This window comes from Poecile atricapillus, chromosome 2, assembly GCF_030490865.1.
Source record: "Poecile atricapillus isolate bPoeAtr1 chromosome 2, bPoeAtr1.hap1, whole genome shotgun sequence".
NCBI classification, from domain to species: Eukaryota; Metazoa; Chordata; class Aves; order Passeriformes; family Paridae; genus Poecile; species Poecile atricapillus.
The window spans coordinates 107,331,189-107,356,216 of NC_081250.1; the positions used below are offsets into that span (position 1 = coordinate 107,331,189).

At 38.2% G+C, this 25,028-nt stretch overlaps 1 protein-coding gene across 1 annotated transcript in view; it reads left to right on the forward strand.

The window, feature by feature from the left end:
• The window catches only part of LAMA3 (laminin subunit alpha 3), a 107,697-nt gene extending 82,947 nt beyond the window's left edge, over positions 1 to 24,750 (forward strand). Inside the window, exons 48-77 of the mRNA XM_058831127.1 lie at positions 65 to 176; positions 733 to 900; positions 2,024 to 2,220; positions 2,992 to 3,108; positions 3,663 to 3,814; positions 5,105 to 5,246; positions 5,846 to 5,945; positions 6,328 to 6,444; positions 6,528 to 6,707; positions 8,511 to 8,653; positions 9,704 to 9,877; positions 11,005 to 11,156; positions 11,255 to 11,417; positions 11,897 to 12,030; positions 12,527 to 12,674; positions 13,537 to 13,656; positions 14,556 to 14,680; positions 15,033 to 15,153; positions 16,275 to 16,415; positions 17,141 to 17,271; positions 18,134 to 18,268; positions 20,352 to 20,496; positions 20,792 to 20,949; positions 21,343 to 21,532; positions 21,845 to 21,985; positions 22,781 to 22,940; positions 23,075 to 23,202; positions 23,321 to 23,414; positions 23,778 to 23,897; positions 24,055 to 24,750. Coding sequence (XP_058687110.1) covers positions 65 to 176; positions 733 to 900; positions 2,024 to 2,220; positions 2,992 to 3,108; positions 3,663 to 3,814; positions 5,105 to 5,246; positions 5,846 to 5,945; positions 6,328 to 6,444; positions 6,528 to 6,707; positions 8,511 to 8,653; positions 9,704 to 9,877; positions 11,005 to 11,156; positions 11,255 to 11,417; positions 11,897 to 12,030; positions 12,527 to 12,674; positions 13,537 to 13,656; positions 14,556 to 14,680; positions 15,033 to 15,153; positions 16,275 to 16,415; positions 17,141 to 17,271; positions 18,134 to 18,268; positions 20,352 to 20,496; positions 20,792 to 20,949; positions 21,343 to 21,532; positions 21,845 to 21,985; positions 22,781 to 22,940; positions 23,075 to 23,202; positions 23,321 to 23,414; positions 23,778 to 23,897; positions 24,055 to 24,200 — 4,254 coding nt within the window. The 3' untranslated portion in view covers positions 24,201 to 24,750. The remainder of the gene's footprint in view (positions 1 to 64; positions 177 to 732; positions 901 to 2,023; positions 2,221 to 2,991; positions 3,109 to 3,662; positions 3,815 to 5,104; positions 5,247 to 5,845; positions 5,946 to 6,327; positions 6,445 to 6,527; positions 6,708 to 8,510; positions 8,654 to 9,703; positions 9,878 to 11,004; positions 11,157 to 11,254; positions 11,418 to 11,896; positions 12,031 to 12,526; positions 12,675 to 13,536; positions 13,657 to 14,555; positions 14,681 to 15,032; positions 15,154 to 16,274; positions 16,416 to 17,140; positions 17,272 to 18,133; positions 18,269 to 20,351; positions 20,497 to 20,791; positions 20,950 to 21,342; positions 21,533 to 21,844; positions 21,986 to 22,780; positions 22,941 to 23,074; positions 23,203 to 23,320; positions 23,415 to 23,777; positions 23,898 to 24,054) is intronic.
• The last annotated feature ends 278 nt before the right edge of the window (positions 24,751 to 25,028 follow it).

Below are 25,028 nucleotides of genomic sequence, written 5' to 3' on the forward strand. Positions count from 1 at the left end.
CCTGACTATGTATTAGCATGCTTTATCCAGGTACTTTTAATCTAATAATTTTTTCCCTTGCTAGGCTGAAATGAACTACAAAGAAGCTGAGAGATTATATAACAATTTTGGCCAAACTCATCAGAAAGGAAAGGATTTAGTTTCACAAATACAAATCATGGTCAAAAATATACAAGGTAAAAAGTAATTTCTAACTCATGCTTTGTTTTATAACATCTTTTCAGGTTATTTACAATATTCTTAGTTACACATAAGAAAACAACTTCATAAATCAGAATTCAGCTGTAGAATTCACTCTTCCTATTAGAAATCTAATATATAATGTTAGTTTAGCACTCTACCTTCCCTATGAAGTGAAAAGGGACAGAGAAGCTCCACTGCAGAGACATTTTAAGCAAAAAATTTGACTATCCTGACTCAAGTCTAACTTTGCTCTGGGTTGTTATCATGGGTTCTTTAAAGTTAGAAGCTTAAAATTACTGCTGTGAACTTGGTCATTTGGGACAAATTTCAAGGCCAGTGCCATCTCACTGTCTCTGATTATGTGTCATGGGATACTTTTCATCTTAATAGAATTAATGCAAAATGGATGTGCTTCATTAAGGAAAAAACAAGGCATGAATTCATTAATGAAGCAGATCCATCTCAGAAAATATGTCATCCCCTTAATTTGAGCATTTTAAATAGGCTTAAGCACATCCTGGTTTTAACTTTGGCGGTGCTTTTTTCCAGCACTCTTGGAACAGATAGCAGGTACAAATGCAGAGGGTAACAACCTGCCCCTGGGAGATGCCTCTGAAGAACTGGCCAAAGCTCAGCGCATGATGACAGAGATGCGGAACCGCAACTTCAGCCAACTTCAAGCTGAGGCAGAGAAGGAGCGAAGAGAAGCTCAGCAGTGTAAGCGCTTGTTCTCTCAGCTTCTGACATTCTAGAAAGATCAGTCTTAAGTCTGAAGAATTATTGACTGGGTTGGAGTAGAGGGAGCAGCCTTTTGCAGTGTATCCCTGAGATTTGTAGTTGTTGTTAGCCAACAGGAAAGTGGTTGTTCGGCAGGGGATTTAAAGGCATTTTTTGTGTGGTATGGGAGAAAATGGGTTGAGTTGGGGAAGAAACCCAGTAGATCCTTCTTTTGCAACTAGATCAGTCTCAGTAAAATAAAGATGTAGCCAATCCTAATACACCTATGCAATGCTTCAGTGTATTGTAAGAGATAGGCAATGGTACATAGAGTTATTTTAGAGGAATTGCATGTTTAATTTAACAGCATATTTTCAGAAGCTGCTAGAGTAGTTCAAGGGCTAAGTCATACAAGGATGAGGAAGTTCAGGAGTTCTAGCTGCTCTAGCTGTATTCTCTGTCATGTTCTCTGCAAGTGTTTGACTGGGACATTCAGAGACTTGATTCCAGACACTGGAGACATCGAGAAAAGTTGCAGCCTTATCTCCTAACCAAGGGCATAGTGGAAAAATGTGAAAGCCCATATAAGTGACATTTGAGTGAGTCCATATGGAGTTAATTTCCATCAACCTTGAACAGTGATACCTACCCCTGAGTGACCCTTCTGTATCTTATTTTGTGGGCAGTGAAATGGGCATACTTAAGAGCGTGATTGACATCTTTTGTGCTCCTATATTCTTTGAAATTAAATGTGCTCATATCTCTCCTTTGATAACTAGCACAGTTGTGGATGTCTACATGGTAGATGAAATTGTTGATGAAATTATGTTATTTCCATATAAAAAAGAAAATTTGTGGTTTTAGATCAGCCTCATCCTTACTTAATTAAGAGAACATTTATGTCTGCACTGTGTCTGCAGCAACGAACTAGTGAGCAGATTTGATCCAGCGAGATGCTGAATACTATCTTTGCTATAGTAGCACTGAAATTAGCATTGCAGTAGATGCTCATTTCACACAAGTACAGCTTTATAATCCTAAATGTCAAGCCCTTTTTGATGAAGTTTGTTCTGGTTCCCTTCTTCTCTGCATAAAACATTTCTTTGTGGTCCTGATACTGCAGTACTGGCACGTGTTAAGAATGAACTACAAAGGTACCACCAAGAAAATCGTGGGCTTATTAAAGTTGTGAGGGATGCACTGAATGAATATGAATCCAAAATCACTGACCTCCGTGAAGCTCTGAATGATGCAACGGGACAAATCAAGCAGGCTGAAGGCTTAAACAGAGACAACACAGTTCTGTTAGAAGACATTAAGGTAATGTTGGGTTTCAGGAGAAAAAAATTAAACCTCGGAAGATAAGAAGTGGTTTTGGTTGCTGCTTTTGACTTCACAAAGCCAAGCAGTGCTAATTCTTTAGACTTTCTTCAGGGTTTCTTTCCGTATTCTGATGTGTGTATGGACAGGTATAAGTGTAGTGTACTGCTGCTTATGGCCTCTTTGTGTGACCAGAACAGTGTGACCAGGACATAGCCCTGATGAGAGCAGGGAAGGCGAGTTTCTTCCCAGCACTTCTTTCCAGCTGCTACTAGTGCTTTTGTTTCCTTTTCTAGACCAAATTCCTGATGCTGATGTACTTTTCTTAGTACTTTAGTAAGTTCTTCAAAGTATTTAGCTGTAACAGCCAGGAAAGATGGGAGCGAAAATGTTTGCAATACTGTTAAATTATTTGGGATTAATGTTCTACAGAACAGCTTCTGAGGTCTCATCAGGACAAGGAACAGCTGTTATTATTGAACAGTGTTTGAATTTTAGTGCTGGTAAAATAGTACAAGGAATAAGTATGTACTGCAGGACACATTTTCTTAATTGTGATCTTGCTGAAATGTATCACTGGTTTAGCACACTCATGTCCATATTTAAGAAAAAAAATGTGACTGTACCTTCGGTAAATACTACTGCCAGCTAGATTAGGTTTGGGTTTGTTGTTTTGTTCTGTTTCATTTTTTAAATTTCGGTTTCATATGGCTTTTCCTGACCCTTTTCTTAACTCAATCACATGTTGTTCAACTTCTCATTTTTCCTCAGAAACAGATTGTAAACACAAACATGCAACAGAATGGTGTCTTGAATATTCTGAGCTCGGCCCGATCTTCCCTGACACAAGCTAAGAGTGCACTTGGATTGTTGCAAGAGAGCAAAGAGGTAAAGTTTACCACCTTAAGAGAGGGCTAAAACCCCAGTATCTTGTTGGAGATGAGGGTTATCTGTCATTGAGCCAGTCAAGAAAGAGTGTCACAGCCCATCCTGGATGCAAAAGGAGTCTGCCTGCCTGCACAGGTTTCTGTAAGAGAACCTTGTTGAGGTTCTCTTACAGAAGAGAACCTGAGACACTGAGAACAACTCAGTGTCTGAGGAAGACACTGAGCTGTAGATAATCAGGATTTGGGAGAACATCTGTGAGAAGTACCAATTGTGCTATTCTTGTATTTCTTTTTGGTTAATTGCTTTTAGCCACTGTTAGAGAGGCAAGATACTAGGCTAGAAGGGTCTTTGCTCTGACTCAGCTTTTATGTAATGGGTCTGGAAGCATAATGTAATGACTGCTAGTTGTTTCCAGTAACCTGCAGAGTAATTAGGAAAGGAATGTTTTCCCCTTTGGTCTCCTCAGGTGCAAGGTATGTGTAACACTGAAGTAGACATGGACAAAATGAAACATGTACAAATACAAGTAAAATTAGATCTTTTTAAAACTATAGGAATATGAAAGCCTGGCTGCTCAGCTGGATGGAGCAAGGAAGGATATGAATGAAAAAGTGGCAAATCTCTCATCAGCAAGCAAAGAACCACTGGTGGTGAGGGCCGAGGAACACGCCAAATCTTTGCAAGATTTAGCAAAACAACTGGAAGAGTATGTTGCCATTCCTGTAAATAAGTAATTTTTGTACAGAACATCTGTGGTTGTAATGGTCTGTAATTTCACTTGCTTTTATAACCTTTTGCAAAGCTAGAGAGAAATTAAGTTGGTCTCTTTCTGCTTCTTCATGATGTATGGAAATTTTCTTTTTCTCCAAAAAACAGATCTTCCTGTATTTTCCCTAATTTTTTCCCCCCAGGAGTGTGAACTCACATAATACTATTTTATACTACTGTACTAACACTTCATTAACATCTTACTAGCAAGGGAAAATCCTCATGTACGGAGTGGGAAGATGTTTAGCATATTTTTTGTAGTTATTTCAGGTTCTCAGGGATGCTTTTGTGATATAAAGGAAGTGAGGCAAATAATTGGAATAAATGCTGTCTTGGCAGTCTTCAGACATGCCTGCTAAGCACTATGGAGGAAAAGACCTGTAGTTTTCTCATCCTTCAAAGAATCTTCTAGGAAGGCAAAAATACTATAAACTTGATAGGAATCAAGTGTTTCTCTCTCCATTATTTGTACTTTGCATTGAAATTATGAGAGGGGTTTTGGAGGCCTTCTGTGATACATCAGAACAGAATGAAAAAGAGTGAAATCCAGATTTATTTTTCCCTGTGCAAATTTTTCGTATTTTGTCATTGCACCAACTAGAAAGTCTCAGAAAGTTAAATTCCAAATACCTAACATGGCTAGAAAATTCTTGGGTAAAAAAAACACCTTTTCTTTTTTTTTTCCTAAGTTTTCAGTGTAATTTTTTTGCTTAAGAAGGCACTGTTGTCACAAATTCAAGGCAGCTAATACTAGACAGTTGTGTAGTTCCCAGGGAGTAGGTAGAAGAGATTTTGTCTATTGTTTCTGATTCCAGAGCTGCTGTGCTGGTTCTTGGGGAAAACACAAAAGGTCTTGTAGTTAGTTGCTTAATAATCTCACATCTACAGTTCTCTGAATTCCTCTTAACTGAATTTTATTTGGAGGGCTGTGATTGAGGTGCCTTATTATTGACCATATGCTTTGGTGAATTCTCACTGTCTTAGTCATTTGAAGGCTGCTTTGGAGTCTCACAGCTGTGCTTTTCCACACACCTGAACTTGTCCTGTCTTCTAAAGAGTCTTTCCATGTTGGTCTATCTCCAAATTTTATATTTTTGTAGAATGAATTTACAGATTTAATTGAAAAACATTTTCTGTATTGGCGTTACTTAGAAAATAGAGTTCAGATCTGTTCAGAATCTGTCTCACAGCCTTGGCAGAAGGCTGCATTTTTCCCTGTTTCCCACAGAATAAAGAACAGTGCCAGGAAGGATGAGTTGGTGGGCTGTGCTGTGGAAGCTTCTACTGCCTATGACAATATTATTAGTGCCATCAAAGCAGCAGAGGAGGCAGCCAACCAAGCTGGGAAAGCAGCTGACTCAGCTTTATCTGTAAGTATCAGTTACTGGCTGAATGATGGTAAACTTGTTACAACTGGAGTTTTATTTTCTTTAACTCTCTCCGAGGCCCCAAAATCAAGCACCTGTGGGTCTTGGCATGCTTTATTTTTCTGCAGCCTTTTATATGAGTTGCTGTTCTGTACATTGATTAATTAGTCTTGGCTCAGCACTAACCAGGCCAATTGCTGCCTTTCTGATTGGAGTGCCCAATCAGAATACTGACTGCTTTCAGCGCAAAATAAAGAGATCTTACAAGGCAAGCCTGATAATCACTGCAGGTGAGTTCAGGTATTCTCTTTTACTCTGTGCTACTAATAACCCAGAAGCACTTCAGCAGAGACATAACATCCAACAGCTGTATGCTAGTAATTTCCTCCTAATGCCTTAAAATCCATCTGAAGCTTGCTAAAGACCAAGGTTGTAGTGTGCTTAAATTAACCTCGGTAGTTGTTGCTAAAGATGATGTTCTTCAGATGAGATCTCTGCCCTTGTAGAGTTGGGGGGTCTTTAAAATGGATTAGGCTTTCTCTTTTTCTCTTTAAATTTTAATGTAATTATCAAGTGATCTTACAGTACCATGCTTCTATCAGACTGTGAAGAGAGAAGACCTATCAGGAAAAGCTGCAAGGTTAAAAACTGAGAGCAGTACACTCATGGATCAAGCACAGGAGACTAAAAGGACATTGCAAGGTACTAAGAAAGAAGGTGGTACTAGAACTGTTGACACAGCATGAGAAGCTTTCTTTGAACCACAAATTTTCACATCTCAGTCAGGCTCTTCAGTACTTGTTCAAAAAGAAAAAGATAGTTCCATTACAGTGGGATTTTTTGTGATGGTTATTTCTGATGGCAAAAAGGCAAGAAAATAGATTTTCTCCTTCTGCTATGCTATACACCTTTGCAGTCCTCCTGTCCAGCAAATCCTTTGCCTTGTACCTGTTTTGCAGTGGGCTCAATGCTCAGTGGCAGCATGAGCTGTGTAAGAGTGTAGACAAGTTCAGTAACACCATCTGTCAAACTGAAGAATTATATTTTTCCTTAAAATTCTCATGGGGTTTTCACTGTTTTGCAGCTATTGGTCCAAACCTCGAAGACCTAAAGCAAAGACTTGATATCGCTGATGGAAAGACAAATGCACTGAAAATTGATCTTGTCACTGCTCAAAACAATCTCAATGGGATAAACAGAGGTTTGTTACTTAGCAAACAATTCTGGCCTGCCCCTTTCATCTGTTACTATAAGAATCTCTGTGTTCATTTCTGTTTGTTTCAGGTGACATTGACAGTATCATCACCAGTGCAAGGAACATGGCAGAAAATGCCAACTCTGTCACCAATAGTGTGTTGGGTGAACTGGTCCCAATTGAAGCAGAAGTGGAAAGAATTAAGAGTAACTATGGAAGCACACAGAGTGACAGCTTCAATAAAGCATTGATGGAGGCAAACAATTCAGGTATTGCAGGTGTTGTACCTGCCAAATCACTGTAGGGTGAACATGGCCAGTTTTGCAGCAGAAGCTTTAATCACTCAAAAGTTAGGCACATACTCTAAGCTAGTATTCTGAACTTCTTTTATGGCCAGTAGAAAGGGACAGGCACATCAGAAAGTGACTCAGGCCATTCTGTGGTGTGTATTAAAAGCTAGTGCCATGACTGGTTGCTGAAGATTGAGAGACCAGTGACTAATGGGGGACCTCAGGGGTCAATACTGGGTATGATCTTTTCAACATCCTTATTCATGATCTGGATGATCAGGCAGAGTGTGCCTCAGCATGTCTGCTCCTGACACTAAACTGGAATACATCAGAGGGTTGTGCTGACATCCAGACAAACCTCAACAGGCTGTAGAAATAAATTGCCAGGAACCTCATGAAGTCCAACAAGGAGAAGTCCTGCACCTGAAGAGTAATAAACCCGCATACCAGTATAAGCTGAGCAGGTGGCCAAGCTGGAAAAAACTGTAGAAAAGGATCTGGGGATCTTGGTGGGTACAAAGTTGAAGATGAGCCAGCAATGTGCCCTTGGGGCAAAAGATTGAAGCACAGGAGATTCCCTCTGAACATGACAAAACAGTTATTTTACTGTGAGGGTGACTGAATACTGGCACAGGTTGTCCAGGGAGGTTTTGTAGTCTCCATCCTTGGGAATATTCAGAAGCCTGCCTAGACACAGTTCTGGGCAGTGGACATAGGTGGCCCTGCTTGAACACGGGGGTTGGACATTGTGACCTCCAGAGCTTCCTTCCAAACTCAGCTACTCTGTGATTATGTGACTTTCCTACTACATTGGCTAGAGAAGGGCCCTAGACAATTATCTTAGGCTACATGTCTGTTAGCTGAAATTAAGTGAAAAGGATTGCACAGAGCCCGTGCTGAATACAAAATAAGGGACAATCACGTTCCCAAACAACTTCATTTTACATGTTTTCAGCATCTTTGTCTGATAAAGTCAAATAAGAGGAAAACATTTTAAATAATACAAATACAAGAGCTAGTCCTGTATGGTATTGCAGGATTTTAAGTCATCCCTGCAATTACAAAACTGGTTTATAAGTCAATTTTAGGAAAACAGAAGGTGTGGATTTAATTTTATTTGTCTTCTGCATCATAGGGTTAAAGTCTGAAAATATTTTCAGAGTGGGGTTTTTGTTTTGGTTTTGGCTTTTTGCAGTCACAGAAGATGAGACATTGTTTCCTGTTATAACGAAAGTTGAAATTCTCATAATATTTTCTTTTCTCTGAAATAAACGTGGCCAGATACTGTAAGACTCCCTACTAAATGGTGCTGATTAGCAACCTTGACACAAGAATATAATTCATGCCCTACTCAATCAGGCCAGCGGTCCGTCTACTCCATTATTCACTCTCTGATAGAGGCAGTAGGAGATGCTACAAGCCTGAGTCCTATCTGCTGTCCTTTATCTTCATTCTCCCCTAGCATCCACAGCTACTGGGTAATAATGTCAGAGAACCTGTTCTATTTAATACTTTTATCTGGACCTTTACCTAAAACATTTTTGGTAGTGCTGATTCTGACTGCTTCTGCAAATACCTTTGGCCACAAATTTCAGGAGTACAATAACCTCTGTATAAACTGCTGCTTTTAGTGAGAGCTTCCTAATATTGTAGGACCAGTCAAAAATGTTTTGTCATTACCCTGTCCACTGCTTTTCTGATAATTGTGTAGTGATACCATATTTTTGCATCTTGTTTTCCTCCTCCTTTTTAATATCAATGATTTGCTTTCTTTCATTGCAGTAAAAAATTTGACAAACCAACTTCCAGATCTGTTCAGCAAGATCAAGAGTATCAACCAGCAGCTGATGCCAATAAGCAACATCTCCGAGAACATAGATCGCATAAGAGAGCTGATTCAGCAGGCAAGAGATGCTGCAAATAAGGTCTGTCCTGAGCATTGCAATCATGTTTGACCTCAGTGGTTTGGATACAGAACGGTACTTTTGCTCCTGTTTCTAAATCATTTTATTTAATGTGTGTTAAAAACCAGATATAAATTTAATTCAGTAGCACTACCCAGCAACTGAAGTAACTGTAGTGATGGGAAGCATAATAATTCATACATAAAAATGCCAGGAGGCAGTAGCATCCTGCTGCATCTTTCTCCCATTAGTTTTTATTTCCCCAGGCATCTCTGTACTACTGATCTGTACTGCAGCCTCTTGCCTTCCAAGTACAATGGGGTGGCTTTGGTAGCTGGGACAGAGTTGGCTCTGCTGCGTAGAGACAGGGCTCTCCACCCATGCGTGGTTAATTGAAAGCTGACACTGCCAAGTACACATACACAGCTGCAAGTTGTGCAGCCGTGTGCTCTTGTTACTCCAGCTGCTCCAAGATCTTAGAAATTGGCTACTGCAACCTTATTAAACTGCCCTTTCTCATTTAAGCAGCTGCTGTAGGTGCTGAAGCTATAGTGGATCTCAGGCACTAAGAAGCTTCCCTGAGATCATCACAAATAGCCTAGAGTTACAGTGAATAAGAGGAATCAGTGATCATGGTGTATTTAGCTGTGTTAGGATGTGTCTTTATAATATCAGAGGTGCATTGTAATTCCCAACAGACAGTCAAGTTCAGCTAAGTGAAGCACCAGGATGTGTTTGTAGACATCTAAATAATTCATGGACTTGCTCTTCAGAGCTGCAGGGCACATCCTTCCCTGTCCGTTTATTGAAGGTAACAGTAAGGGTTGATTAACTGATGTCTGGAACAAAAAAGTGCTGTGTTAAGTGTTGACAATGCAGACTCTACTGCATTATCCAGTCTGTTTCCTAATTATTTTGTTTGGTAGGATCCAGGAGTTCTAATCTGTGGTAATTAATGGCTGAAACATGACTAGGATGTGTAATGGGTTACTTTGTAATTAAACACACCAGTGAAACAGGAGTAGTAGCAATAGTTAATTGTAACACGCTGGACTTCGGTTTTCTTAACAGGTTGCTATTCCTATGAGGTTCAATGGCAGCTCTGGTGTAGAGGTTCGACCTCCAAGCAACCTTGAAGATCTAAAGGGCTATACTTCACTTTCCTTATTTATCCAAAGACCTCGGCAACCACCAGACACCCGCCAGAGGGCAAATAGGTTTGTCCTGTACCTGGGTAATAAAGATGTAGGTATATTTTGATATTTAATCTGATTTTTAGAACAGACATCATGTTTTGAGAAAAGGATGGAAAGTGAACTGTTCTGACTGAAGTTTGTAGCTACTGTTGGCCTATTTCTTTAAAATGGCCTTTAAGTGGTGGAAGAAGTGTTTTGTTCATTCCTTCCCTGGCAAAGTAACTAACAAGTGGCTGAGCCTTGTCCTTTGATGCTTTGCTCTTTTGTTCCTTTGGAAGTTACTTCTCCATCATGGATACCATCACACATTCTTATCAGACCTGTCAATTTCTGCACCAGTCAGCACGAACATAGCCCAGCTCCTGCCTCAGAGCTTTGACTCTTTTCACAATATGTCACTGAGTTTCTCTGTTGGTTTAAAATAAAAGTGATCATTTCAGTTTTAAAATTCAGCTCCTCAGCTCTTAATTTTTTTGTCTTCTGAGTATGCAGAATAATGCAGGCCTGCTTGTGCATTCAGGTTTGCTCAATTATCATCAAACATTTTAAAAATTCCTGCATGTGGTTTCTAGTCTTGTTATTTGATAGCAGCTGTCTCTGTAGTGATCCTTGTGCCTACACAGAAATGTGTTTAGAGGTACTTGTTCTACACTGGATTTCATCTTTTTATCCTCTGAATAACTAGCCAGGACGTCTATTGGAAGAATTTTAATGGTTGCTTCTGAATACAGTATCTTAAATAAATAAAATGTGATTTTTTGGGGAAAATGACTGCTCCCAGTCACCTCAGTAGGAACCATTGTCCTTCATTGATTGGTCTTCTGAACATCTTTTTTATGTCACAGATGTTGAGTCTAATTCTTTAGGTGTCACGTTTTCATAGCTTTAGCTGGGAGATGTTACAAATGAGAAAAATATTTTAGATACTGTTGTTACAAAAATAAAAAGCCATACATGACTTCTCAGTTAATTTATAACTATATTCATTGAATCAGTGCAACATATAGGATTATAATTTTTTCTTCCCAGAACTGATAAACTTAATTCTCATCATTAGGTGGGTGGATTTCTTATGACTCATGCACAGCATGATGATGTCTCTGATGAGGTGCTGCTGTATTGTACCTTCATTACAATTAATCATTTATTAATTATTATTTGCTTTGCTATTTTTAGGTTTCCAAGGACTACATTGGCATGGCTGTGAAAGATGGTTACCTTACTTGTGTCTATAACCTGGGAGGTGGTGATGGGGAAGTGAGAGTGCAGTCATTGGTGACTCAAAGCAACACTGAGGAAGCTGTTATGGATCAAATTACATTTGAAAGGTATAAGACCCACAGGGTACACCAGTCTTCTTGAAAAACTGCTAAAAACATCTTTTATTACTGTGATGTCATATTCTGCCTGTCCATTTTGGTTTTAGGATTTACCAGTATGCAAAGCTGAAGTACATCAAAGCAGCAACATCAATTTCTCCAGATTATGAAAGCCCTAGGAGTACAAGCAGCGGAGACAGTGACATGCTCCTCAATCTTGATCCCAAAAGTGTTGTCTTTTATGTTGGAGGATACCCACCAGATTTTAGGGTACAGAGTTTCTTAGTGTTTTAAAGAGATTTTGTGTTAATCATACCATTGTTCTTACAAGTAAAGATTGGAACTAGCAGTCTTTCAAAAGCATTTGTAAAAGTTTAGCTATGTCAGTAGGAATAGATTATATGCAAGGAGATGCTACTTCCTACAAAATCTGCCTGACCTGTAGCATTCTAGATTCAAAGAGGGGAGCATGATGATATTTCACTTGCCAGGGAAGGCATTAAACCTGTCTAGCCCTGCTAAATACTGTTCCAAATCCATGTGACTTCACTTCAAATTGTGCTGCAGTACACCTAGGGTTGTATCAGACGGTTTGGATATTATATACAAGCATGTAGTATATTTTTTTACATATTTGGAATGTCATATTGTGTGTCTTAATATTTGCAGTAAGTCTTAGCAGTTAGATAGCAATGTAAAAATTTGTTAGCTAATGTTGATAAAATGGTTTTAATGGCACTGTTTTGCAGCCTCCACGAAATCTCAACTATCCACGTTATGAAGGCTGCATTGAATTAAACAGCCTAAATGAGCATATTATCAGCCTTTACAACTTCAAGAGGACTTTTAATCTCAACACCACTGAAGTGCAACCCTGCAGAAGGTCTGATATGAACACAGGAGTATTTCACAGTTCTGTGATTTTTTTGTTATGAATTCTTGTCTGTTCAAATCCAGAAGTATAACCACTGTAGCTAAACTGGTGATTTTTTCTAACTTGGTCATAATTACATTTCTTAGAGAAAATCCTCAGTTGTGACATGATTCATGTCTATGGCAATCTCAATCTGTTTAAATTTAAGTGTTGTAAAATTCAGACACAATTTGTAGACTAATGTGTTCATCTACTTTAGAAAGTAAATATTGCATTACGTTCAGAAAAGTCACTCATGGATGATTTCCTCTCTAAAGACCATTTGTGAATCTGGTAGAAGCCAGTGGAAGGTTTTCTCTGTCCTTGGGTTAAATCAGAATTTGGCCGCATACCAAATGCTTTTACTTAAGCTTTGTAAAAATTATAATGGCAGTAAGTCCATATGGTAAAATATATTCATATTCATATGTCATATGTTCACACCTGTGACATTGAATTATTACAGGTATAAAGAGGAGACTGACCAAAGCTATTTTGAGGGCACTGGTTATGCCAGTGTCACAGCAAGAGAAAGAAGTGCTGAACGAGTACGGTACGAGCAGACAATTGAGACAACTGCAGATGAAGGCATCGTGTTTTTCGCAGCAAATGGGGTAATGTGTGGAATGCTTCTCTTCTCTTTGTTTTGCAGTGGAAGAACATCTTAAAAATCTTGCTTATTAAGGAACATGTTAGATATAGTAATAACTGTAAGGAAATGTCTTAAAAGTGTTATTTTCATCTATGTGGAAAATGAGTAGATTCTGCAGTATGTTTAAAGCCATATGGTTTAGTCTTAGGTAGTGGTGCAAGAAACAGTGAGTTGGACTTATGGGTCCCTTCCAGCTTGAGATATTCAATGATTATACAATGGTTGTCAAATACTCACTTTGTCAAGGCTGAGTAAAAAAACATTCCAAGAAGCTTCTTCATTAGGCCATGAAGAGAATTCAGAACTGGGGGCGGGAAGGGAGGAATGCAATTGGAATCAGACCAACGTTGGAATATTGAAACCCTCTAAAACTGGACGTGCACTCTTCCCAAATCTAGATGCATGTGGAAACAGAGTAAGAAAGAATATAGGAAGTGATATGATGACTTGTACCCGTAAAGATGGTCAAAACCACAGTGCTGCTACTTATCTAGTAATCTTGTAGGCATATTTGCAATCACTGGGACATATTCTAGATAATTTTTCAATGCTATAAAAAGTCAGTAGACATTTGAAATGACACAAAGTCCTTTAGAGATTTGGAGAATACCTGTAGCTGATACCAGATCTGTTTATAGCAGTTTAAAGTAATTATGATGGATTAGTATAATTTTTAGACCTTGTGTTATCCTTCCCCCGAAAAGCTTTCTTAAAGCAACTAGATAGCTTCATTAAAATTATTCATATGACAATATATATCTGAAATTGTGGCAGTTTAATTGTATTGGTGTTTTGTTTTGTGTTCTTGTTTTTTTTTATTGCAGGATCAGTTCATCAGTGTGCTCATTAAAAATGGTCATACAGTTTTTAGATACAAACTTAACTCTGAATCTCCAAAAGAAGTAGAAGCCAAAGAAACTGTAAATGATGGAACACACCAACAAGTATGTAATTCTAAAGAATCTAGGGATCATTATTCGTAAAAAGACATATTAACTGAAGCTGTCCTGTTGTAAAGTTTAGTTGTGGAGTTTTGTGTGAGGAAATCAAGTCACTGGGGACTAGTTTGGAGATGTAAAAATTAATCTTTCTCTTGTCCTGCTTTAATGTGAATAGTTCAGTTTTAACAGTGAAACCACCAAAGGAAAGAATTTTGTCAGAGCAGTGCTTTATATAAAGATAGCTGTGTACATTGCAATTATTTGCATTCATTTCACATGTTTCCACCACCTAAGCGTTTATTTCTTCAGGGTGGGCTGATCTTTATAGAGATTACTCTTCTGCAGTCTTTGTTGTTTCTTGTCTCCTTAGCTTCAGTCCAGTGCTCTTTTGTAGCACTACCAGAGTGAAATCATAAAGGCATTGTTAAAAACCTTTGATTTCCTTGTTGGTTAGTTCTCCCTTTTCCCCTTAATCCATTTCCAGCCAAATAGTGTAAGCTGCAGGGTCTGCTGCAAGGAATCTTTATGCTCTACTGCATCAAGTAACCTTCAGCCTGACTGACTTAGTTTTTGTATCAGGCAGCAGTTTCTGAATCTTCAGCTGCAAAGACAAGACAATATCTGAATCTTAGGTGAGGTCTGTTCTTAGGGCAATCTTTCAGGTGAAAATAACACCTCACCTTGTGTTTGGATAGTTGAACATTTTCCTTGCTTTGACTAAATGCCCAAAGTTTGCAAAGTACCTTTGAACTACTGCAGTTATCCTTGATTTAAGTCACAAGTAAACAAGAGGAGGGGGGAAAAAAACATCACCGTGTCCTGCTCTGTGAGGGTACTTTTAATCAGGTGAATTATTTTTGTTTCAGACAAGTGAAATGGTTCTCATTATTTGTGTATTTCAGATTAATTTGGTGCTTGACCGAAGAAAGAAAGTTGTATATGTCAGTCCTGGTATTAGAGCCAACATACATGTCTTCAATTTCACTGAGTACTACCTAGGTGGAGTTCCATCTTTTCTACGGGAACGGTGAGTAACTATAAAAAGACTGTAATATATAGACTTTGTAGGGAAACTCCATCAAAACTCTTTCTTTACACAATTTCTTTCATGCTCTGTATTGACTATTTAATGTAAAACATAAAAAAACAAGTGTATAATACATTATCATAATCCATGATTTTTGGCTAACGGTGAGATCTTTGTTGGAGCTCATGCTAAAGATTGGGTTTGATCAGCATGAATATGTGTGCACAAGAGAGTTTGCTCTCATTCTCTTTTTCTATTTCTTATATTGTCAGCACTTACATGTTACTACAGCAGTGTGTGCTTTGAAATGCCAGGCTACTGAACTCTTTTTCCTTCCCCTCCCTGAAACCAGCTTTAATATATCTACACCTCCATTCCGGGGCTGCATGAAGAACGTGAAAAACCCAAGCACTGCATCTGTTGTTTTTGATGAGACTTTTGGTGTCAGCAAGAAATGTCTAGATGACTGGAAGGTAACTAATAAATTTCCTCAAAAACTTCTGCTGGAGTTCACAGATTCTGGTTTGTCTATAAATCCTGGACCATTATGTTTTGCTGAAGTCAAAAATTATGTGATAGCAAAAACATGTGATAGCAGTAAAAGAACCTGGATTGGGTTTGAAGATGTGGAAATAAAAGAGACACCAGCCCTATTGTGATAGCTTGTCACAGCACATAGTCCACCCTCTAATTTAATACTGTTTACAATTAAGTATTCACATTTACCATGTAAGCTTGTTGGCTTCCAGTTGCTGTTATTGATTAGGCTGGAATACTTAATACTACTCTGTATCTTCTCTCTTGCCAAGGTGTTTATGCTTCCTAATTAAATGACCTCTCAGCCTTTTTTCTTAAAAGATCTTAACAGACTACTTCCATCAAAGTCATCTAAGACTCCACTCATCTGATTGTTTTGTAATTTTTTTCTGTGCATCCTTGAGTTTTGCCATGTTCTTTTTAAAATGGGACAGCATGACATTTCAATGCTGACTTAGCTAGTGCTGCATGGAGAGATGAAAATTTCTGCTTCTATTTACTGATGCTTGCATGGTGCATGATCTCATTTGCCCTTTTTACTACAGCATTGCACTGAAAGTTTGCGCTTAATTTCTTTTACTTGTGGCATCTAAACCTTTCACAGAGCAATTTCTTCACAGACTATCTTTGCAGAGGATCTAATCTTCATTCTCTGTATCTGTAAAACTTCTCATGTACTAAAAGGTGTCCCATGACTCACAGTTTCAGTTATGTAGCTCATCTGCAAGCTTCATATTTATGAACTATTCCTCCAGCTACTCAGTTTTGTGTCCCCAAATGTGAAAACTTTCAAAGCGACAGTAGCTAGAGACGAACAGTTCATTACTCTCAGCAAGCGTCCTCTCTCTTTTTAGAGTTTCTCAGACCGTAATTAATGCTGGTGAAGCCAACTCTGACAGTCTGTTCTGTACTGAAATAATGGTTTTGAGGTTTGCCTCATGCTTGGTTTTGACTGGAGCTGATCACAATTATGTTGAGTGGGGCAGCTGTTGTCTCATATTGTCATTCCTTCTGATTAAAAGGAAAATTACTGAAATCATTATTTTCTCTCTTTCAGCTTGTGAGATCTGCAGCTTTCTCCAAGGACGGAACACTGAGCCTGAGTGCAGCAGATTTCCCATTTCCCAAGGATTTCCAAGTTGGCTTTGGCTTTCAGACCACAGCTTCAACTGGAACACTCTTAAATTACAATATAAGGGTATGAAACACATTCAACTTAGCGTATGTGATGGGTTTTATCTCTGAATCAGTCATTTCAGTTTGTCATAAGTCTCAGTCATAAGTTTCATGTAGATTCCTGTATTTTAAGGTAAGAAATGTCTTCTTTGAGTGTGGCGTCTTGCATGTCATAGGCCAGAGGAATGCAGTCTGGCAATTTCTTCACATGGCCAGCAAGTAGTTTGATGAGTAACTGAGCTTTGAACTTCTGCAGAGTAGCTCACACACCATCCCAGTAAGAAAACTGTTACTTAATTGGCTGGAAATTTTCTCAAGGATAAATGGCACTCTTCCCACACAGAAATGTTACTGTGTCCAAATAGGCAGAGGAAAGGGATTGGTTCTGGCTATGATCCCTCAGAAAGCAGGAAAGTTTAAATAGAACTGGAGAATGGCTGGAGAAGCTAAGTGAGTGCACACCAGGCATTTGAGAAGTGGAGAACTGAGTCCTCTGCTTTTTGTAAAAATAAACAAGTGTTTTAAGTAAATGTTTGCTATTCAGAGTGCAGAGGTATTTTGAAATGGAAGCTATGCTCATCATGCAGAACTTGTTACACATCTGGTACTAGATGACTGAAAAATGCAGTTCTAGTGTAAGAAAATTTGTTGCCTACTGGTGCCCACTAAGACCTTATTAATGGCAGTAGCAAGAACTAAAGGCTCTTTCATTTATTTACCTGATCATTTTGTGGGGTTCTTCTGTAGCCTGATGTTCTTTCCATCTTTCTGAGTCCTGGCTCTGTAACTGCAAAGATACGAGATAAGGAAATTAAACTGGAAAAGAAATATGAAGATGGGTCAATGCATTATGTGACAGTAATAAAAGCAGACAACAGGTGAGTATAGTTCTTCATCTAGTTCTTATATATTGTGGTTGGAGAAAGGAAATCCAAATTTTGTGGGACTAATTATTTGGATAGATAGCTTAAAATAGTCTTTTCTAGCAGAGAATACCTAAATAATGAAGGGAAAAGATATTTTTCTCTTCATAGAGAAATTAATAGAATTCATTCTATGTTCTATGAATGTGCATACTGGTACCTGTGATGTTTCAGCTGTACCCTACTATGCACGTCTTTTATAAGTTGTGTGAGTTTTGGCTGCTTGTCTAGCTGGAGCTCTTGGAGCTCTTCCCCTTCCCATAACCTTCATGTGTGTCCCTACAACACAGGTGGTTAAAGGTCCAGGGAAGAAGTAAATGCTGTGTCTGTTTTTTCAAGAATGATCTGTTATGCAGATATTAGAAATTAGTAGAGACAATTTACTGAAAAGGTACTAAATCATACTGATTGCTGTGGAATGCATGAAATTTCCTAAGTGTTAGTTGAAGTGGAAAGTTTTGAATGGTTGGCTATAACTTTGGGTGATTATAACTTAATACTGTCTGCTTCAGTTTGACACAAAGAATTAAATCCTTCCCATAGTTGACAATGAGAGTTTTTTCATGGATTTCAGTTGCACCAGGGTTTCACTGTAAGACTGAAGTATGAACTTCAACTCTTGCTCATTATCTAATATGGAAAAGCCGAGCAATTTCTCAGCAATAAGCACATACTGAAAAAGTCCCAGAAGTAAGCTAATGAAGCTCTAGCATAATCACAATGTAACAAAGAAGCACATCTGGCAAATGGTTCTTTTATATATATCTATATAATTTAGTTTCCTAACTATTTCTTTATATATGATGCTTTTTTTCAGGGTACATCTGATGGTTGATGATGAGTCAAAAGCAGTTGACTCTCCCAGTTCATCAAACTCACAGGAATCAAACAGACCTATAAAACTTGGTGGAGATAATTTTGAAGGTTGCATTTCAAACATCTTTATTAAAAGGTATTTGGCCTAGAAAGAATTATGTTTCATGCATTTTGGCCTGTTCTCCTTCTTCAATTATATTAAAATAACATTTTGTTAAAATGCTTTTCTTCTACATGTGTGAAGCCTTCATGAATGCTTTCATGAAGTTTGCTCTCATGAACTTTGCTGCCCTCAAATACTCTTTCATTCAGGTATATTATACATGGGATCCAGTTATAATTAAATCTGCTGTTCAGATGTAAAGGAAATTTATTCTGAACATTCATACCTGTTTAGTAGTCTGTTAGCAAAAAAATGAACACTGCGGAGTGAATTTGATAAGTTCCAACAAGGTATCCAAAAATATTTGCTTGATTGCATTGTTATAGCTCCCCAGGGAACCAGGTAGTCAAAGGAGCAAAGCTACTGACAGAACCAAAACAGTTAAATAACTGAGACCATATATGTAGACATTATCTGCCTGATTTGGGCTGTCTCTTTTTTTCACGTTTGTCTGATGATTAGAGACACCTTACAGGCAAAATTTAGGAGAAGAAATATGCATAAATATGTTTCTAGAAGACAAGCATTGCATGAGTCATAAGCTATGTCCCAGTGGGGCTTTGTGTTAGCTAAGTTTTGATGCGTATTTATACATGTGTAGACTTTTCAAAAAATGGTGTATTTTTATTTGATTGTTGTACAAACACAATGGGATGGGCTGGAAGGCACCTTTAAAGATCCTCTAGTTTTAGCTCCCTGCAGTGGGCAGGGAGACCTTCCACTAGACCAGGCTGCTCAAATGATATCTTCATTTAAAGCAGTATAAGGAAATGAAGTGATGCCAAGATGATTTTTTGCCTTTTCTTTTATATACCTTTTATATATCCTCAGTGCTCCTAGCATCCATACTTGTAATTCCTTAAGTCTGGTAACTTGGTATGGCCCTAGTATTCTGTTAATCCAGGAGACCAAATATCCTAGAGGCCTCATAGTAGGAGGCTGTAAAGCCTTATGCTATCTATATGCTTATCTATAGAAACCAAGGTCCTCTCTAGAAGATATCCTGTAAACAAAGATTCTGTCCTTCCAGGGGAGAATTCCTCAGATGGGGGAATATCACACCATTCATCCAAGCTTCCCATTGGGGCATCCTTGTTCGAGATGCTAATTTGTAAGGTCTATAAACTGTATAGGCGATCTTGTGTGTGCACTGCGGCTCATCCCACCTTGGGGAAGTGGTGCACCATAAGGATTCTTACTAAATACTAAGGCAAAAACCCCTTATCCCTTAACCATTACTGGCTCTCAATTTTTTTAAGACCAGGGAAAGGCATAAGAAGTAACCTATGTATTAAACTTCCCGTCAGAAAACAAATTTGGAAATTTTTTGTGCCAAAATAGATGAAGAATTAATACTGTAGCTTGTCTGATTAAGTGAATGACCAGCATTAAAGAAGTTCAGGTTCTACTCACAAATCTACCACTCTTCTCATAGAAAACCACAAACAAAGAGCTTTGTAGCTTTCTTGTAAAGTTTTTTGTAATTTACTGATTAGAGATTCTTTGTACAACTTAGAAAATTGTAGTATTACTTAACATTATTCTTTATACACAGGGTAAATTGGCTTTGGCAGTCTTTTTGATAATTTGGTTATGAGCTAGAGCTATGTATGCAGTTGTGATGGGCTTTGTCCCTTGACAAAACTCATTAGAGCATCTTATTTAAGGAGAGAGTGAAGCAAAGCCTGATGTAACATTTTCTTGATTTGAAACTGGTTATGTATAATTACCAATCAAAGTTTTGTAGTCTGATTCAGAAATCTTAATCAAGGCTGCTGCAATTTTTTTCTCTTTTTTCAAGGGCCATATATGTTTGTGTTTTTTAAATAGCTTTTTAGCTAAATAAATAGCAAAAATTACTTTGCTTAGAAAAGATTATGACAAAACATCAGAGTTTTTCTATAGCCAAAAAGATAAAGAATAAAGAATTGGTACTTTACTATCATGTCACTGGGAAATATATTTTGTGCAGAACAGTTTTCCAATATGTTTGTTGTTGATTACACTAAAGAAAAGGAATGCTGAGTCACAGCACTTACTGCTTTCATCACTACAGGGCAGGTCAGCTCCCCGAGGTTCAAAATCTTGTTGCTAATACTGGCAAGACTGGTGTATCCCTCGGAGCTTGCCAGGAATACAAAAACCTTGAACCAATGATGCTGCAGGAATTTAAAAATCCTCTCAGGCTTAAGATGCTCAAGGTATGCTTGTTGTTACTGTCATCTTTGCTCCATATTGATGCCCAGGCTTTGTCTGCACAGATATAATTCCTAGAACTGAGATTCAGATGTTCTTTCCTTCCATCTTACATCTGAAGCCAGTTCTCACTGTGTTGGAGTTTCATGGTAGACCCACACCTCTCTAGAATGACAACAGCTTTTCCATCCTCTTAGGGAAGGTTGTTGTTGACTGCCTTGGGTGAGAGCTCTTAAATGTGTTGATTACAACGTTTCTATTGATGTGCACATATAGTAAATGTTGCAATTCTTTCTTAAGGCCAGGAATGAAAAATACCTTGATTATCTGAAAGCTGCTAAGGTGGAAAACCACACTATAGCAGCCCCGTTACATGACAGCAGTGAAGCCTATCTCTTTGGAAGTATCCCCAACAGTTTCATATCGTACATGTTTTCTCCGTTGTTATCTACAGACAGGTAAGAAAAATGTTCTCTGTTCTCCTGGTACTTGAATTGTCAAAGCTGCTTAACTCTTTGGGTGCTGAGTGTAAGGATTTTCTTCTTGTTTATGTCTTGGGCCATAACAAAAGGTGATTCTACAAAGTCAGGTTTCTTTTTTTTCCTGTTCAAATGTTTACCTAAATTGAGTAGATTGAATGGGATGTGGTAAACAATTACGGTGCGTGTTAATGCCAGTTCCTAAGCCTGAATATGTCAAGTTCATTCACATTCAGAAATGCAGTGTATAATGCCATTATTCCACCCAAATGCTACTCTGCTTTTCACAAACTGAGTTTCACTGGAGAACAGAAAAGATACAAGAACTTACAAAATTGACTTATACTAGAATATGCTTACTTTCCACTACAGGTTACATTTTTCTGTAGATGTACGGACTCGATCATCAAGAGGATTAATAGTTTTCATGGAGGAAAGCTCTGAGGACTCTTATATGGCTCTCCACATTTCAAAAGGACATTTTGTCTTTTCACTTGGCTCTGCAGAAAAACAAATCAAAGTCAAAACCAGTAATAAATACAATGATGGGCAATGGCACACTGTAAGTAGTATGGAAACACAATGATAGCATAACTAGCATTCAGCAGGCACAGCCTATTGCTTTTTTAAGAGAGTAGAAACTCAGTTTTGGTCATCTGAAATTAACTCCTATGCCTGAAAGTTCATGTGGTTGACAGGTCCCTGAGAGACCTTATTGAGACTGATGGTTATTAGGATGTTATTTTCAGTTTAAAGATTTCAACAGCATGGTGTTTAATTTAAACCTATAAGAAAGGAAAAAACCTGAGAAAATCTGCAGTGGCTTTCATTGGCATTTGGGTTTTTTATTCTGTTATGTTTGCCTCCTGGAAAGGTGGTCTTCAGCACAGATGGGAAGAATGCCCGCCTTGTCGTTGATGGTCTAAGGGCCCAGCACAGAAAATTGGCAACAAATTCTGCCATCAGCATTAAGCCACCAGTCTATGTGGGAGGGCTGCCACCACTGAAGAAACAGGTAAATAATTGACACAGCCACCACACACACTCCCCATGCTGCAGTAATTATATAGGAAAGTCTTTAATACACAAGATTTCCATGCTGAAAAGCTTGGGGGGGATTTCCAAGGATTGCGTGAGCGCCATCTGTGACTGGTGTTTGCAGTGGTTCATTGCAGATCTTTTTCCTCACCCGTTCACACAGCCTTCACCTGCACCCATATTTTCAATATGTTGCTGAGACACTGATGACAACCATGTACTCTTGTCATTTTTATTCCTTAAAAAATAGATAAGACCGAAGTCACTTTTTTAATTCCAGAAATACTACAATACTATCTTTCTGCAGAACATTGACCTCAGTGGACTAAGCAATAATCAGTAGAGAAGTAAAAGAATCATTCTCATTAAGAAATTATGGATGTAGAACTGGATTTTAATATGAAATACATGTGGTTTCTGTTTAAAAAAGGGGACAGTTAATGATCCAGGGTATTTAATAAAATCACATTTAAATAAACAGGAAGGGAAGGCCTGTTTGGGACTTCACAATTCCTCTTGCATTGTCTTTTTCACACATCATTGGGAAATATTAGTATATGTTTTATGAGAAGAAGTCATGTTCAAAACCAACTCTTACTGCACTTTTTTAGAATTTTGGAATACCTTTTCATTGTAGCAAAGATGGGTGTTAGGTGCCTTTAGTGCCAGTTGTCTTTCTATAGTCCAACAGTCTGAAAGAACTAATGTTTAGTATTATTACTAAGAAAAAACCATAATGCTTCAGTATTCATGTTTTGGACTATGCTTTCAGAATATACCAATGAAGAGTTTCAAGGGTTGCCTGAGGAATTTTAAGGTGAATGGAAAAGTCATGAATGCACCTCAACAAAAAAATGGCGTACTTCCATGTCTGGATGTTCCCATGGACACAGGGATTTACTTCTTTAATGAAGGGGGATATATCACCATTGGTAAGATGTGTAGAGATAATGGTATATGGAATTATGTCTGAAGCACGTAGGTGTATGGGTTACTTACTTATACATGGTTTTCCAATTATCTCCTCCTATGATCTTTCCTCTCCCCACTGTTTAATTCTCCACAGGTAATTTGCTGATGGGATTGGATTTCAGGATTGTATTTACCATTCGACCAAAGAGTTCAACAGGTGTACTCCTCCATGCTGGAAGGAAGCAAGACAATTATTTGACTATTTACATGAAGGGAGGAAAGGTGGGTACAGAGTATTTCCATTCCAGCTGCATTGCCCTCATTCAGCAGGGGGAATTCTGACCTTCCCCTGTTGCTTCTGTTCTTTGTCACAGTAGCTTAACAGGTAACTTCTTTACAGGTCATTGCTGCTGGAAATAGTGATGCTGGAGAATTCCAGGCATCAGTCACACCTAGGAAACCTCTGACTGATGGACAGTGGCATACCATTGCAGGTACACTGTACATACCATTTCTTCTGAAGCTTTGAAGGGATGGTGGGCACAGAGCACTGCAGCTCCAAATTTTTATTAATCATTTCATTTCTGTTTAGTCTGAGAATACTCTTTAGAATGATGTGTCTTTTGTTAATTCTTTAATTTTTACATAATTTTTATATAAAAAAAAAATATAAGATTGTTTTGGTAGGCTCTGTTAAGCCCCAGATGACCTAGGTTTGTCAGTCTGGCTCTGAATTAAAAATCTGTTTTTTTCTGTGCCTTAAATCTCACAAAAGATGCTATTTAAAAATACTGCCATATCTAGCTGATTCTTTAATAGGGTTGAGAAAGAGTTCTCATTTACCTGCTTCTTTGCAGTGTCTCAGAAGGAGAACACAGTGCAGCTAGAGGTGGGCACACAGAGTAACTATACCACTGAACTTCAACCCTCTCCTCCTAGACGTGTGTATCAGCCACTCTACTTTGGCAAAATTCCAGGTAATATTGCTTCTTATTTTTTCATGTTTTTTCCCTTTCTAAGTAAGGTCCAACCCATTCACGTAGTCCTATATCATTTCTCCTCTTTTGAAAGCCTTGCCATAATTAATGTTCTTTAATTCTTACTAAGCTGGTCTTTCCACCTTGTTTTTTGTAGCAAATTTGGACACCCCGTGGGTTCCAGTAGAAGACCCATTCTTTGGCTGTCTTTGGAATATTACTATCAATGACAAACATATCTCCACCAGGAGAATTTCAGAGGTTCATGGTGTAGTGAATTTGCACGGGTGCCCAGGGAAGTAACTCTGCTGTTACAGTCATTGTGCACACATCGGGCTGTGTCTGTGGAAGAACTGCGTGGATTCCCCTTTCCTGATCAGCATCAGGCTGCTTGTTCTGAACAGCCGGTGAGCAAATGCATCCTCTGGATGTGGACTGTGCCAAAGCAAACAAAAAGTATTTGCTTTGACAAACTCCCTTTTAAATGTTATTGATTTCCGAGGTAATCCGTTGTGCCTTCTGAGATGTGTGCAGAAAATATAATTGCATATACCCTACTGGGCCAAATTCTGCTCTCACCCACAACAGCAGAGACTTGAGCAGCTCCAGTGTCTTAATTTTGGAAATTTTCCTTGGTGTTGTCCACCTTGAGAGCAAATTTGATCCATTAATATAAAGAATTTTATAAAAATATAAATCTCTTTGGATTGTTGCTTATACAGAAATGTACATTGATGTTAAAAATAATAATAATAATATAAATGGAGTTTGAAGCACTTTAAGGAGTGAAACTCTGGGAGTTTGTTACAAAGTTAGGAATTGTGGGACCAAATAAATGCAGTATGTTCCTAAAACCTTTCATTTTCTTGTTTGGTTGTTTTAACCTGGTGGGTTTTTAATGTACTTTTTAGAAGCTGCTAAATCCTGCTTGCTTTGTGCAAATATTTCTGCAGATTTAAGATGCTGATTTTCCTGAATAAGCAGGTGTCTATCATCTCTGCATCTCTGCTCATCACAATTTGGTTATCTAAAAATCTCAAAAGGAGGGTCTTTTTTTGCAACCTTCAGAACCAAAGAGTCGCTTCCATAGGCAATTTTTTTCCTAATGAAATGAAGAAAAGTTTTATCAAG